The following is a 15662-nucleotide window of genomic DNA, read 5'->3' on the forward strand; positions in this document are numbered from 1 at the left end:
AATACCCTTTACATTAATAAATCTCCCAAATGTTCTCTGTTTTAGGTCATTAGAACAACCTCAGTGCGATATTTAGAAGTTCTTTGAAGACTTCCTGTTTTTTTAGGACTAAATTCTTGTATATTCATATGTGGAATAAAGATGTACTGTTAAAATGGTTTATGAACTGCAGAACCCTTTCATTTAGGGAAGCATTTTCCATCCCCATAATGACCTAATACCAAGAAAGCAAATGGATATTTGGTTATTAAAACCAAATTACCCTGGAGTAAATAAAGAATTAGAGTTTCTTAAAGAGCACTCTTCATCTCTTCCACTGTGGAAAAACATTCACTTTTCTGTGCAGCTACTTCCTCTCAGAAAAATAGACACTATACACAATCCTTCTGAAAGGAAAATATTTGCTTGTGCTTTAGGTGATTCAAAGGAATTAGAAGCCAGTGTTGGTTAGTAAAGAAATCTGATGCTGTCTTATTGAGAGTCGCTTTTAAGAACTTAATGCTATAGATTCTGTTAATAATGTGAAATGCAAGTTTTATGATAGCTGTCATGTGCAGTGCACCTGATAATGGCTTTTTCTTTAAAAGAATGTGATTTACAGCTATAGCAGATATGAATATAGCAGAGTAGTACTGGAGTGTAACAAATTGGAAAGTGTAACTAATTAAATCACACTGGCACTGTAGTTCCAATATTTAAGCTTTTATCTCCAGGTGACAGCTGTCAGCTCTGTGTAGGTCAGCTGTATTTTCATATTTGTATATTATGAAAAGTGCTTACTTTTGAGCTTTCAGAACTTGATTCCCAGCAGCTCACACATGGGCTTAGAACTGAAAAAGAGAATGCTCGTAGTCCTTAGCAGCACTGATTTATTGATACTGGGGTGCAGCAGTTCACTCATCTAATGGTTTTGACTTTCAGGTTCATTTGTGCAGCTCTCACTTGCTGCTGCGCCGGGCTGCAGTCGCGTGTCTACGACAGCTTGCTCAGAGGGAAGCATCAGAAGTGTGTGAATATGCCATGAGCTTAGCAAAGAATGCTGGAGATAAAGAGAGCAGTGGCATCAGTATGTATTTCTTTCATGTGGCCTTCTTGTAACAGTTGAATGCACATGTGTGCATATATGCACTTCGCCTTCAGAAAGAAGGGAAAAAGTCCAAAACCCCCTTGTACCCTTAGTGGAAAAAACCCTTGACTGTTCCTTCTGATTTCTGGCCCCACCCCTGCTTGCTTCTGGAATTTTGTTTGTAATTTAACTATTTGTGAAATTTAGACTTAGACCTCTCCCTCATTAAGGCTGGCAATCGAGTAAGGAAGGGAACACAGTGTATATATGGTGGAAGCATTTTACAGTTCTGGTATTACAGCTCTTGTAATTTTGAAAATTGACTTACTGGTGTGCTGTTTGATCGAGACGCCTGGTTGTGTTATATTCTGTCAGCATCACATCTGCAATGCCTGTGGACTTTGCTGGCTGGTCTAATTACATGTATCATAGTTTGAAAACAGGCTCAACACTGTTGATCAGCACAGTCTTCATACAAATGTAGAATTGTGAGCTTACTCAAATGACACCAGTTAAGTCTGTCTCTGATTAGAGTCTTTAGAGTCCAATACTATTAGGTATTTTATGAATTCTTGGGCTATGTGCCTTGAAGAGAGGAGGTTTATTTTACTTTTTAAACTAATACTTGGAGGTGTTATGTGCCTTGCAGATGACATCAATTGCTGTATTAGAATCTTTCTAACATTGATTCAGAAAAATATCAAAAACATCTTGATGATCTTTGATTGGACTGTATACACACAGGTACACAATGTCCAAGTCAAGTCTGTTGCTCCAAATTTTAAAACTGAATTCCTGATTTTAGGAAAGCTTTCTCATTCTCATTTTGCAGACATGAATCCTTTTGCGCCAGGAGCTGGCTCTCGGCGAGATGCTCATTCCCGGCATCAGGGGGTTAATATAACAGAGACAGGCCTGGAGGGCGTCCTGTTTGGAATGTTGGATCGTGAGACTGATCGGAAATTGTGCTCAGATATCCATGATACTCTGGGACACATGCTCTCATCTCTGGCAGTGGAAAACCTTTCTCACTGGCTCATGCTTTGTAAGGATGTCCTTGCAGCTTCCAGTGGTAAGTGTTCTGTCGAAGCGTTCACGTAAATGGCAGAATGTCATTAGCATTGGCATGTTCTGGCAATATTGTTTTGGAGCTTGTCTTTTATCCTAGTTAAGATGTAGGTTATATTGTATACAGAACTTTGATTATAGTGCAATTAAACTGCCAGAGAAAGAAGGAATTACTGGTGCTAAGTTTCAGACTATTGCTCGTGAAAGTAAAAAATCAACTGCTTGAAGTAGGATTTCCAGTGGAGTAGAATGGTGTCTTTTTAAGTCTGACATTTCAGTATCTTAGTGAAAGCAGGCATCCTTTTTAGCCTGATGTACATCAGGTTTGTACACAAAGAAAACTGTACACAATCTAAGCTCTCTTTTATGAGGTTTTGTGAATTACTGATGTGATTATGGGTTACCATGGTGATGAAATTTTTGTTTGTTGTTTAGCTTTGCAGATTAGTTTGCGCAGATTTTTGTCCTCTGAGACTTTATTCCTGTTTTTCAGCTTGTAGGTTGGTTATGACGCAGAATCTGCTCATTTCCCTTGCATTTATACTTGTTTATTGGCATGTGTGAGTTCATCCTGAAGCTGTTTCTAAATGCTGCCAGCTTTACATTTACTGATGAGTAATGCTACCAATAATTTCTTTATGCAGTGTAGTTACCACAAATCTGCCTAGTGAGAAAGACCTCATTTCCTGAGTTTTAAATTGGTGTGTCCTTGTGTTATTTCATGTGGGATGGGTCTTAAAGTTTTTAACATGGTTGTTCAGTTTCTTATTTATTTATTTATTAGTAGGTGACATGTTTCAGAGAAAACCATATTTAAGTAAATTTCTCTCAGGTGTGCTGTAAGCCAGCACCTTCACTTTGAACTCCTTTGATCCAACTAACTGGCATGTGACCAAAATGTGGTTTGCTTTTAAGCAGAGATTTACAAATCGGCCACGTGAGGTCCTGGATGCCTTCTCAAAACGTCTTTGTTATGAATTGGCATCATCCATGTTTGATTTGCCATAGCCTTTTTCTTTATTGAATGTCTTGGCTCTTCAGTTGCTTAAATTGAGACTTTCTAAGAAGCATGCCTTGGTTTCTAAGAAGCATGCATTGCAATAATTTCCTTTAATTCTCCTCTAATTATTTCTGGAGTAGTTTTTTGTCACTATTTTGGCATTTTGCTAATTTAGACTTTGTCATTGAGGGCTTATGTTTTCATTTCTGAATACCAAAAGTATATATCCATGTTTGGTGAGGGTTTTTTTGGTCCATGTTCAGCTTTTGGTTTTTTATGTGATCCCTGAAATAATTTTTATTTTCTGAAATGAAGTCTCAAACCTACACGTAGAAAAAAGAATTTTTTGAATGCTAATGACATTTTTGGGTGCTATCAGTGGCCTACTTGGCTGCATTGCTGTCCCATGTCACGGAGCTTTGTAATTTTGCTTCAGTTTAATTTGCTTGTTGTCTTACACTTGAAATGGGATCTGAATAATTCAAAGCTAAGCTGATTCTTTTATTCTAAGCCTGATAATTCTTAATTCTGAGCCTCATCCTGTTTCTTGGCAATTTAATGGGTTAATTTACAAAGCTGGGCAATTTAGATATGGGATTCATCTATAGTTGGTAACTGTGGAGAATTACTGTTATAGGAATTTATCTCACATCATGTAAGACAAATAAAGGGTAATTTAACCCAGAACAGAGGCAAAAACCATTTATTTTAATGATAACGTTCTTGCTTTTGGACATTTGTCAAATGTTTCTACAGAAGAATTAGTCTGTTCTGAATCTCAGTATAAGGAAAGACTTGAGCTCATGTCCTTAGCTGCCTCCTGTGGATTTTAACAGTGGCATGTTTTTTTTCCTTTTAATTATTCTGTGTCATAGACATGAGCACTGCCGCTCCCTTGGGAGGAGGGAAGGATGAGGAGTTGGAGAAGAAGGATGAGATGGATGATGACACAATGTTTACCACCTTGGGTGAAGAGGACAAGTCCAAGCCTTCTGTAGCACCTCGCTGGGCCACTCGAGTGTTTGCAGCAGATTGTCTGTGCCGAGTTATCCTGCTGTGTGAGAATGCCAACAAGGCACACTTCGACCTGGCACTGGCTCGTTCAGCCAGGCTTAAAAACCCAAAAAGTAATTGCGTGCTTTGGGTTTGTTCTTAATTTTTTCTTTTAATTTTGACTCCTCTTTACATCTTACACAACCAAGATTACAACCAACAAAAAAAACATAAGTACTTACTCTTTCATTCAAATGGTTAAAAATCAAAGCAAATGCCTAGCAAAACTCAATAAAACTGTGTCTTTATAACCACTGTAGTTACAGTACCATGAGCATGAAGAATGAGGTTTTCTGGAACGTACCAGTTCTGAAAGACTGGTCTGCTTAGGGAAAAATCCTAGAGATGCTTTTCCCAATTCTGAAACAGAATAAATAAACTTCTAACTAAGGGCAAGCTGGGAGTGTTTTCCGAGTTTAATGTAATGACAGCAAGGAATTAAACTTGAGATTATTTTAGCATCCCAAATCTGAAGAGATGCTAGAAAATAAAAAAAAAGAAGGGATCAAGCTAGGTAATTGTTGCTATAGCATTGGTTGCAGAGAGAGGGGGATGTGGGAGGGAGTTATAAAGAGACATGGACTTTATAAATTTGTTCTTTTGGTATCTGTGAGAGTGGTTAGTCTTAGTTTTCAAGCTCATGTTCCAAAGATAGTTTTATGAGTCAGAGGATCAAAATTGAGAGGTCCTAGATAGCATAGTAGTTTTGTAAAGAAATGCTTTTCTGATAGTGTGAGGTGTCCTTGAGTTTTCCATGTTTGTGGTTGTTTGGGTTCACCTGTGTAGTGCTCATGAGGACTTTGTGTATGTAGGATGAATACTGTGAGCATCCTGGAATGTGTGACATTAGTGAATTTTCGTGTCTGTGTTGTTCAGGGTGTCTGTTACAATGCAGAGAGTTTTTCTTTGCCTGTGTTGCTTTAGTGCAGTCTGGTTCCAGCACTGTTCATTGCTTTTGTGAGAATCTGGTTTTTGATTTGATTTGAGGCCAAGGCCACTGAAGACTAGAAAGGAGCAATTTCAGGGTAGTTTATTTTGTCATGGCATTGTATTACAAAGAAAATAATGAAATAACTGCTGCTTATAGGGTCCTGTAGAGAATTGCATATCAACATGGAGAAATTTATCTCCATTTATTTAAAGTAAATGTTGATATGTTTGGTATAATTGTAAAAAGGAAAACTCGGCAAACTTATGCCCCTCCAATGCAGCTTCTAAAATACTCAAATTTTACTATTGTCTCTGATCGTCTGAAGAAATAAGTGCAGACTATCACTGTAGTTTGTAAGTGATTTTCAGTCGGTGTTTACTGATATGCCTCTGAAAAGTTTTAGCCACAAAAATGTTTTCCTTTCTTACCTTGAGACTTGAAAATATCTTAGGCAATTTGTGGGTTTCATTAGTCACAGTAGATGTTGTTAAATAATCTGTTTTCATGTTAGCTGTACAACACCTGGTAATTTCAAATAAAGAGTAAGAAGAGAAATAAAATGAATACATAGAGGAGAATAATCCTTTCAGAAATGTTACCGAGCTATGCATTTTTCTTGTCTGCATGCTTACAGCCTTAGATGTGGTTTTTGGGAGGAGAACTAGAGACATACTCAGTTTTAGGTGTTTAAGCTTGACATCAGCAGGGGTCACTGTATGCATAAGACTTGAGCAGCAGCAGGAATTGCCTTGAAGATTTTCTGTATGTTTGGGGGAATCATTCAAATTAGCTTTACTGAATATTCTAAGCTACTTAGCCACATTTACGTACTTCATTCTACACAATTTCTGCTTAGTTTTTAAGGTCTTAGGAATAAAAGTAATAGAAACACTTTGGGGGGGGGCAGGGAAGTGGAAAACAAGGAAGAAAGCTACATTATATTCTTTCCTGCTTCTTTCATGCATTAAATATGGACCTTTGAAAATAAATAGGTGAAATTCATGCATGTCAATAAGGAAAATATTGCAAGTATTCATCATGTTAGCGATCTTTTAAGTTACTAAATAGTTCTTTCTGTTTTGTTCTAAGATGACTTCTTAGTACTCCATCTGTCTGACCTTATCCGAATGGCATTCATGGCTGCCACTGACCACAGCAACCAGCTACGGATGGCAGGGCTTCAAGCTCTTGAGGACATTATCAAGAAATTTGCATCTGTTCCTGAGCCAGAGTTTCCAGGCCACGTGATACTGGAGCAGTACCAGGCGAATGTGAGACCTCCTTCATAAGTTCATGAAATTGTGTATTTATGCCAGTGTTGGCTTTATAATTTCAAAAATATTTTGTAATTTCAAAAAAGCTGTGAAGAGATTTTTTTGTGTGTGAAAATGTGCTACAGACGCTCTCCTGCTTACCTCTTCAGATTTTCTTTTCGTATCTCGTTCTATTTATTGTAATTTAGTAGCTGGTAAAATTCAGTAGCTTGAAAGCCAAATATTATAAGTTACATTTAATTTTGGCAAAAGAGGCTATTAGTTTGTAGAACTAAGAATTGGAAAATACTGTTCACTCAGTTCTAGATTTAATCTAATAAACTTGTTTTCTTGGGAATTAGTGAATGTACTTCTGTTCAAATGAAAACTACAAAAGTATATCACTGGGAAGTGGGCAATTAAAGATTTATTTGGGGAGATTACTGTGCTTTTTTTGTTGCATATCTTAACTCTTTCTCCCCTTTCGTTTTCACTCTGTCTTCAAGATCTTTCCAAATAGTTTTTAAAGGCAGGCTTTCATCCTTTTCCCTTTCTGCCTTCTTCCTTCTGTAGTGCTGTAGCCATTGCTTCTTTCTCTTGGACTTGGTTCCTTTTGTTTCAGAAAAATACTGCCATATACCAACTGCCTAAAAGACATTTTTTCAGTCAGTCTTTGTCACTTTGTGGACTTGATGCAAATCCAGCCATAAACATTTAATTTCACATTGCTGTTCCTTTGGACATCCAATCATCATTGGCCTATTGATCCTTAGCAGAGGTTGCACCTGTAATACTGTAACAATTAAAAGGATGCTCATTAACAGAGGGAAGATAATAGCATGTATTTCACAAAGGTAGTTGAGACTTAAAAAGGCAATGGGCAAACAGGAAAAAATGTAGTTGAAGACTTTGTTGTTGTTTGAAGAGTGCTATTGCAAGTGTTTGCTGGACAGCAAGGATAATTTTGAGATGTAACTACAATGCCAAATTTGGCAATCTTGTCTTGCTTGTTCTATGCTTGTCCTGGAGCCTTAAACAAGGTAAGATAAACAGCACTATGTCCCTATTGTTGTAGTGGAATTTTTAACTTTTCTTCCCATCAACAGGTTGGAGCCGCTCTGAGGCCAGCTTTTTCCCAAGATACGCCATCTGATATAACTGCAAAGGCCTGTCAGGTACTGTGGAAAACGTTCACATACTATGAGCAAAACTAATTTTCCTTCTCTTTGAAAGAAGTATGCAAAAGAGAAGTATCATCAAATGGCTGGATGATGATGTAAACTTAAGTTGTGATCTTTTTGCAACATCTTTTGAGTTTCCTAGTAAAATATTTTGTTCCTCAGATGTGCAGAAGTCCTTTTAGGGAGCTACATCAAAAAATGTATCTGGAACTAACTATGTCTCCATCTCAATCCTGCAAGAAAAAAAGAAGGAAAAAACCCTTTGCTTAATGTGACCAGTAGAAGTTTATTTATTCTCTTTCAGTGTGATCTAATATACTTATTTACTGATAATTTTTACTGATACTGATTACTGATAATTTACCTTTAAACACTAAACTTCCATTCAGTTTAATGCTCTTTTTTTTGGGAGATCTGAGCATTCTCATTACAGTCATAGTAATAACTTGTCAGTGAAAGTTTGCTAAAAGTTTTTTTTTTTTTGCATGTGTGTGGGATTGTTTTCTTGTGTGTGATCATGTGTACTGGAATTTACATCAACTATCAGCAACATGGCTGTAGCAGTATGTGGTTTTCACAGCTAAAGAAACTGCTGTGGTTTAAAGCAGAAGTTTTGTTAGCTATTCAATTCTACGTTTTGAAATGATAACTCTGTGTTTCTGAGTTTTGTTTAGTAAATTTGGGTCATCGGGAGCAAGTGTGATTTTGTGTTGTTCTTCTACACTCTTAATTTTCAGCAAAACTTGCAAGGATAGATCAATTACAGCATAACTTGGTATCTACATGTAGGAAAAAATATGTTCATCCTTATTTACAGAATATTTCTGTGCATTAAAAACTAAATGAAGAGGCAGTTTGAGTGAAAACATTTAACATTCCTTATAACTTGTCAAAATCTTCTCTGTTCAACCAATTTCAAAGCAGATATGTGCACTTAGAGGATTAAATGATTGGTGATTAGATTTGCATATTTAACTCTCTCTAGAGATTACATGGACAGAGATGAGCTTCCCTGAAGGAGCTGGATGTTGTTACAGTTTTAAGTCATTAGTGAAGCAGGTGCTGACTTGCTCAGCAGCAGGATTGAAGCTGGTCTTATTCCTACTGTGAATGAATAACAGTTGTGTGAGAAGTTTTCTACAGCTTTATCCTGTACCTGTTTGGGACACTTCTAGTGTTTGTGTTTAAGTTATTTAAAATATGTCCATCATTCCAGATCATAGGAGAGTTCCTTCCCCAAAGGATTTCATGGAACTGGTTGTCTACAAGCCAAATAAATAAATTGGAGATAGGTCAAAAATACCTTGAAAAAAGTGTTTTTAAAACCTGAACTGCTTTAGTTCTGTGAGTTTTTTTGCTTCTGATCCTCATCCTTGTAGAATAATCTCCTGAAGAAGAGCAGCTCTTCTAAAAGAATTTGTGCCTTTTTCTCTTTGTAGAAGAGCAGCTGCACCAGAATTCTATTGCTTAGCATGAATGTGTTTCAGAGGATGTGTGCCAATGTGTAACATTAATCAGGAGTAGCCAATCTGCATGATGTTTGTTATTTTAAGTACCTGTTTGGATCCATTTAATTCAAATGAAAGGTTGGGAGACGCCCAACTGTCTGTCCACCATTTTGGACAGATTGTTCTAGGTGTAGAGCTGTGGCTTCCAAATCATGGATCAATCTTTCAAATAATTTCTAGGTGTTTTCTTGGTATTAATAATTTGAAAGCTTCCCACCAGTATGGAGCCTTATCTATTGATTTGAGATATGAAGGGTTTTAAAGATCTATTTTTGTTGATTGCTGTCCAGTATATTCTTCATAGTGTATGTAGTGACGTGAATGATTTGACCAGACACTTGGGAACAGAATAAAAAAATTGTTATGACCTATTTATGGAGGACTGAAAAATTTTAAAAATATTTTTCCATGTTTCTTAAGTTCCCGTGTAATATTGCAAATATAGCCTTTTTATAACCACTCACCTGAGCAAGTCTGTTGTCACAGGAGGGGAGAAAAAATGGGAAAAACTGATTTATTTGTCTTAAGCAGGAAGACACTGGCTGAGTTTTCCTGGTGGTTGTTTTGGGTTTGGTTTTCTTACTAATTTAATTTTTTTTTTTTTACTTATAAGGTTGTTGGGGTTTTTTGCTAGTTTAGAATGATTCTAAACTTTGTTGTCTAGGTATGTAGCGCTTGGATAGGAAGTGGGGTTGTAAGTGACCTGAATGATCTTCGCCGAGTTCACAACCTTCTTGTCTCTTCCCTGGATAAAGTGCAAGCAGGAAAGGGATCTTCTAGCCAGCTTTACCGAGAGAGTGCCACCACTATGGAAAAACTCGCTGTTCTGAAAGCATGGGCTGAGGTAAACAGTGACCATTAAATTTACAAACGTTTGGAAACATTTTACATTGTAAGAGCAGCCTCACACCTCATACTGGCTGTACATGCCTTCCTCATAACCTCTTGCAGTTCTACTCCTGGGAGGTTTTAAACTCAGTGTCTTTCCCTGCCATTCTATTGAGCCATATTGGCAGTGAGGCTTGATTGTTCTTTGTTTTCTGTATAAAAATATAGTATTTGAATTTGTTCCCATCTTACTGCTCTTAAACTTGAAAAACCTCCACAAACAAGAAAATAAAAAGCCCTAACTGTCAAAGAACCTTAAAATATATTGTGGGAAAATACTGACGTTAGTTTACTAGTTAACTAACTAGTTAACACTGTCAAGTGTTTATAATTGACACATTTTTAGAAAGAAAGTGTGTGGCCAGATTGTTTTAGGAAAGTCCCATTTATGAACTTAAGCATTATATATATCTATGCTGGTAGAAATAAAAGAAAGAATTTAAATCAAATGGAGTTGTTTTGAAAAAAATCTCTTAATTTTCTGGTGAATTTTATCTGTGTGGAATCTGTTACATTCACGTTGGAAAGGCTGCTGCTTTCCTTTCTTTTTAGAATCTCACAGCACATTCTTTGACATGTTTTACTTCTAGGTGTATGTAGTTGCCATGAAAATTAAGAAGGAAGCAGAAACTAAACCAAAGCGTGTTTTAAAGAGCACAGAGGAGGATGAGGATGATTTTGGTACTGTGGATGAGTTGCCACCAGACAGTTTGATAACACTTGTACAACCTGAACTGCCTGCACTGAGCCGTCTCTGGTTGGCCGCGCTGAAAGATTACGCTCTTTTAACTTTACCAGCTGAATTTGCTACTCAGCTTCCACCGGATGGTATGCACTGAAATTTCTTTTTGTGTTCTGCAAAACAGACAGAAAACTGTAGCTGGACATTCAATATTATTCTATGAATTATTTGACATGCATGTTTTTTATGCAAGTGATAAATTTTTGCCTGAGCCTGTAATAGCAGTATTTTTTAACTTTGAATCTTTTTTTCCTTTGATTTGCAATGAATACGCTCTTCATTCAAATCAGCTGAGATCATTAAAACCATGTCTTTGTAGAATTAAGAGTACTTCTTCACTTCTAATACTTTGGTATCTAATGCAAAAAGATTTTGGTTGTATGAAAAACATAGCCCCTGAGATTAGAGCAGACACTGTTTTAAAGTATTTTACTGAATTAAGAGTGAATGCTCTATATGAAAAATGCTGCAAGACCTGATGACTGTGCCTGCCTTTCTTGGTCTCTGCTTACTGCTTTATTGAGGCCAGCACTTTGTCAGGAGAGGTACTAATTTTGCTACTATACAAGGAGAATTGGAATGTACTGCCACTATCAAGTATTATGCCTGATTATGTTTGTGATTAAGCACACCCAGAATAAATATACTTATAAAGTTAGAGCGCATGCTTTTTATCTCAGAGGATTTCAGAATTTACCTTTGCTTTGTTAATTTAACAGGAGGAGCATTTTACACTCCAGAAACAATTGACACAGCTAGACTGCATTACCGAAACTCCTGGGCTCCCATACTACATGCAGTGGCACTTTGGCTAAACAGTACAGGATTTAATGTGTCAGAGTCAACAGAAGAGACTGCTGCAGCAATGCCCAATTCTCAGAAACGAGCTACATCCATTATGTTAAACCAGACACCTGGAACTCCACCTACCACTAAATCTTTGCCAGAGATAAACAAAGATCGAATGCACTTAATCTTGGGTAAGAGTTACAAGTTTAGAATGCAGTAGCAGCACGTGATGGTATGAAAAACTACGAAAATGAGAAAAGATGCTTTACTTGGAATCTGTGAAGTTTAAAATTCATTACATGTCTGGGCAGTAAAGTTTTGAAAATCTCTGTTTCATCCTCCCTCTTACCTCTCTGCTTTCTGTGTCTGTTGTAGCTTTGACGGGATGTTTGTCAGTGTGATTATTGTGATTTATGTAATTGAATAAAATGAGTAAGAACTGTTCTACACTGTAGTATAATGCAGATGATACAAAATGTTATGCTTCAAAGATGCAAAAGCTGAATGTTAATTAAAATACACGCCCCTATAAAAACACTGCTTAGTAGAGACTGATATTTGGCAAGTCCCATGGAATAGCTTTTGCATCAGTTTTTCATATGTGAGTAGCATTTACTGTTTCCCTTTGTTGTTACCTAGCAGGTGTAGGAAGTAGATGTAATCTCTTATTCTGAGGAATACCAGCAGTTTGCTGAGATACAGACATTTAAATCCGGAATTAAGTGCCATATGTGGAAGATGGATATTGCATGATTTTTGGAGCTTAACTTCATTTCATTTGTCTTTACATTTAAAAGAGTTCAAGAAAATGAAACTCAGTTTACAACTGAAGGATTCATATGTCTGACTTAGAGATCTTTAGAACAAAGTATGGATTTCTTTTCAGTAATCTTAAATTGCTTGTTGTAGTTGTGTATTATTTATCATGCCAAATTTTGGGGAAGACATGATGCAGAAGAGGAAGCAAATACAATTCTTGTGTATAGACTCTCTTAATTGAAAAGAAGAATTGAGAAAAACAGCTATCTTTCTAAAGTTGTTAAGAACCTGCTGCACCTACAAAAATTTAAAAATAAAACTAGATTTTATGATTATATGAACATTCTTTTTAATTATTACACTTCCCAGGTGTTAGTATACAGTTTCTGTGTTCCCCAAGACCTGAAGAGCCTGTGGAACATGTTACATCTTGCTTACAAGCACTTCATACTTTATTGGATTCCCCTTGTGCCAGGATCCATATTGCAGAGGATCAGGTAATTGTAGGAGTGTGTTGTAACATTCAGCTTTCTCTATGTCTTGGTCTTTCACCTATGATGATTACAAGAGCTGCAATTATTTTTTGTGTGAGTAAAGTATTTGTTCATCATAAGCAACTGACATAACAATTAGGAGTTGTTTAGTCCTAATTAATGTTTTTCTGTGTATTTTGTTTCACTGCAGCTCCTTGGTGTTGAACTCTTGAGTGTGCTTCACCGACTCCTCCTGACCTGGGATCCTTCTTCGGTCCAGCTACTGGTTACAGGAGTTGTCCAGCAGATAGTAAGAGCAGCTCAAGATTATTTGCAGGAAAAAAGGAACACACTAAGTAAGATTCTGAAAACACAGCTTGCTTAGAAGAATAAATAAGCAACAGGTTTTCGTATTAGGAAAGGAACTCAGTTGTATTAGAGGATAGCTACAGTGAGGAGGAAAATGCTGTGTATTCCACAGATAATTTTGATTGTGTTCGTAGGTACCTACTGATTTCTTAATCTCCTGTAAGGTGTATTTTTCCTTCCTCTGATCATTCTTATTTCATGCTATGATTTTCAGTAATTTTTCTGGAGTAAGTGGTACAAATTGTACCATGCACACCCTTATTAATACCTTGCTCAGTTTCCCTAATGTTTCTCTACTGACTGTCTCCTTAGCACTTCATTTTACCTTTTTTCTGAAGTTTAATTATTTAGCCATCAGTATAAGCTATTGTGGTGTGTCCCTGGCACAACTGACATTGAGGTGAGTGAACTGCTCCTGAAACCAGCATGAAAGGTTGCCTCCCAGGAGATCTTGCCAGGAAGCGGAACAGACTTGCACCTGGGTTCTTACTTCACTGACATCCAGGGCACTCAGGGCGTGTCAGCTGCCAGGAGCTCTGGGAAAAGGGTGTACAACAGGAGCAAGGCAGTTGGCATGGAAAGGCATGCTCATGCTCCCCAGAAGTGCTGCTCAAGACTGTACAGGACTGCTGGAGTCAGCATAATGGTGGCAGTGACATACAACAACACAGTCTGCTGACTGAGGGACAATCACCTCTGCTACATCAGAAGTCTAATGATCAGGTTTGAAATTCAGATGAAAATGCTGATGTGCCTGTGCTCCAGAGGCTTGTCTGTACAGCCAGGGCTGGAAGTGACATTGGTCTCACCAGTGAGATATGAAGGAAATGCTTGTGAAGGTGAACAAATTCTGTGGTGTCAAGAAAGGTAAATGGAGGAATGAAACGTTCTTCACAGAGGTGCTGCACATACAGGAGCTGAAGTCCCATGTTTCTCAGAAGGAGAGACAGCCATAGGCTATGCTGGAATAGTGTCTTCCCTGGAGGATAACATTTGCATGAAGGTGGCAGCTGCAATACTGTGACTTACAGCAATAAAAGGCTGTATCTCCAGATATCCACTTGGAGAACACTGCAGAGATTTGGCAAAAAGAGGAGCCATCTGTCTTACTTTGACAGATCAGAACTGATAACAGTGAAAGGAGGTGAAGGGTGATACCAGTCAGGAGCCACAGGCTGCCTAAACAGGAAGGGGAGGAAAATGAAGCCATGTTAAACCGACCCAAAGGAACATTCCAATCAAGCTATGGGAGTCTCGTGAGAGGCTTTTACTATCCAGTTACGTGCTGGAGGCTAACACTCAGATGTGTGTGAAGCACAGACTTTTTCAGTCCGGATGCTGGACTGTCCAGATAAAGGTGGGGCTCAGTGGATTTGGTCTGCTCTTATACAGAAGAGGTGGTTATAAAGGTTAATGGTAGTTGTGGCTGTACCAGCTGTGTGATAGTGGAGGTCATAATTTCAAGGGAAAGAAGGAAAATGAGTACCAGAGCAAAAGCTGTGGCCTGACTTGGCATACTTTGTCTTCTGCAGGAAGCTTGTAGATGAGATCTTGTGGTAAGCTTTCCTGAAGGGCAAAGGAAAGAGGGATTGTTTGTTCATCTTTGGTGACAAAATAAAGCTCATTCACAGTGATTGTGGCAGGAGGCTGATTTGGCTTAACAGCAACTTCTGACCAAGCTCAAATGTGACATGGAAGTGTAAGGATGTTGGAAAGGGGGGCAAGCTGCCAAGGAAGGCTACGGAAGACTTGCTGTGTATGAAGGAGTAGAACTGGGAAAGCAGAATTTAGGTGGAGCTGAGACTGGTGATGAATGTCCAGTGTGTCAAGAATGACTTTTCTAGATATGTTGACAGCAGAGGAAATTTGGACCTGCTGCTGAGTGGATGGGTGATCTAATGACAAAACACACTAGAGGACAAACTAAGTCACTATTATCTTCTTTGCTTACTCCTCCTGTGTATGAGCAAGCCTAGGGGAGAGCAGTGCTAGCTACAGCGGGTGAGCATCCAGTTAGGGACTGCTCACAAAAACTGGCCATACCCTGGAACCAGAGGGGATGCATCTGAGGGAGCTGGCTGGTGACATGTTAAGTTTGTTGCAGTCATCTTTGAAAAACTATGGTGCTCAAGAAAGCCTTCCAATGAATGGCAAAAATGAGATGCTGTGACTAACTTGGAGTAAGACGTGGGGTGGGGTTTGAGTGAACTTGCCAGGAAGCCTGCTGTGCTTCTTGAAAGGTTTTTGAGTAAATTTCTTTTGAAACCACTTCTTAGTACATGAAGCAGAACAATGTGATTTGAAATAGCACAGACTTATTGAGGGCAATTAATGCCTCATCACCCTGTGTGATGAAATAACTGGCTTTGGAGGTGGAGTGGTGGATATTGTTTACTTAGACTTCTGCAAGGCTTTTGACCTGCTACTCTACAATATCAAGTTGGAGTGATGTGGACTGAATAGTAGAAGAATAATTTGTTGGACTGCTGCACTTGAATGGAGTTTAGTGATTCAAGTCTGACTGGCAGCTGATTGCAACTGGCGTTCTTTAGAGATCACTACTGGGCCTGTTTCTGTTAAGC

The 15662-nt window shown here is 38.1% G+C and overlaps 1 protein-coding gene across 1 annotated transcript in view; it reads left to right on the forward strand.

Moving 5' to 3' along the window:
• HEATR5B (HEAT repeat containing 5B) overlaps positions 1-15662 on the forward strand; it is a 56686-nt gene that overhangs the window by 27955 nt on the left and 13069 nt on the right. The window contains exons 22-31 of the mRNA XM_062490257.1: positions 922-1066; positions 1899-2138; positions 4010-4261; positions 6208-6389; positions 7478-7546; positions 9725-9904; positions 10539-10776; positions 11410-11670; positions 12608-12735; positions 12923-13067. Coding sequence (XP_062346241.1) covers positions 922-1066; positions 1899-2138; positions 4010-4261; positions 6208-6389; positions 7478-7546; positions 9725-9904; positions 10539-10776; positions 11410-11670; positions 12608-12735; positions 12923-13067 — 1840 coding nt within the window. The remainder of the gene's footprint in view (positions 1-921; positions 1067-1898; positions 2139-4009; positions 4262-6207; positions 6390-7477; positions 7547-9724; positions 9905-10538; positions 10777-11409; positions 11671-12607; positions 12736-12922; positions 13068-15662) is intronic.

Source organism: Cinclus cinclus, chromosome 3, assembly GCF_963662255.1.
Source record: "Cinclus cinclus chromosome 3, bCinCin1.1, whole genome shotgun sequence".
NCBI classification, from domain to species: Eukaryota; Metazoa; Chordata; class Aves; order Passeriformes; family Cinclidae; genus Cinclus; species Cinclus cinclus.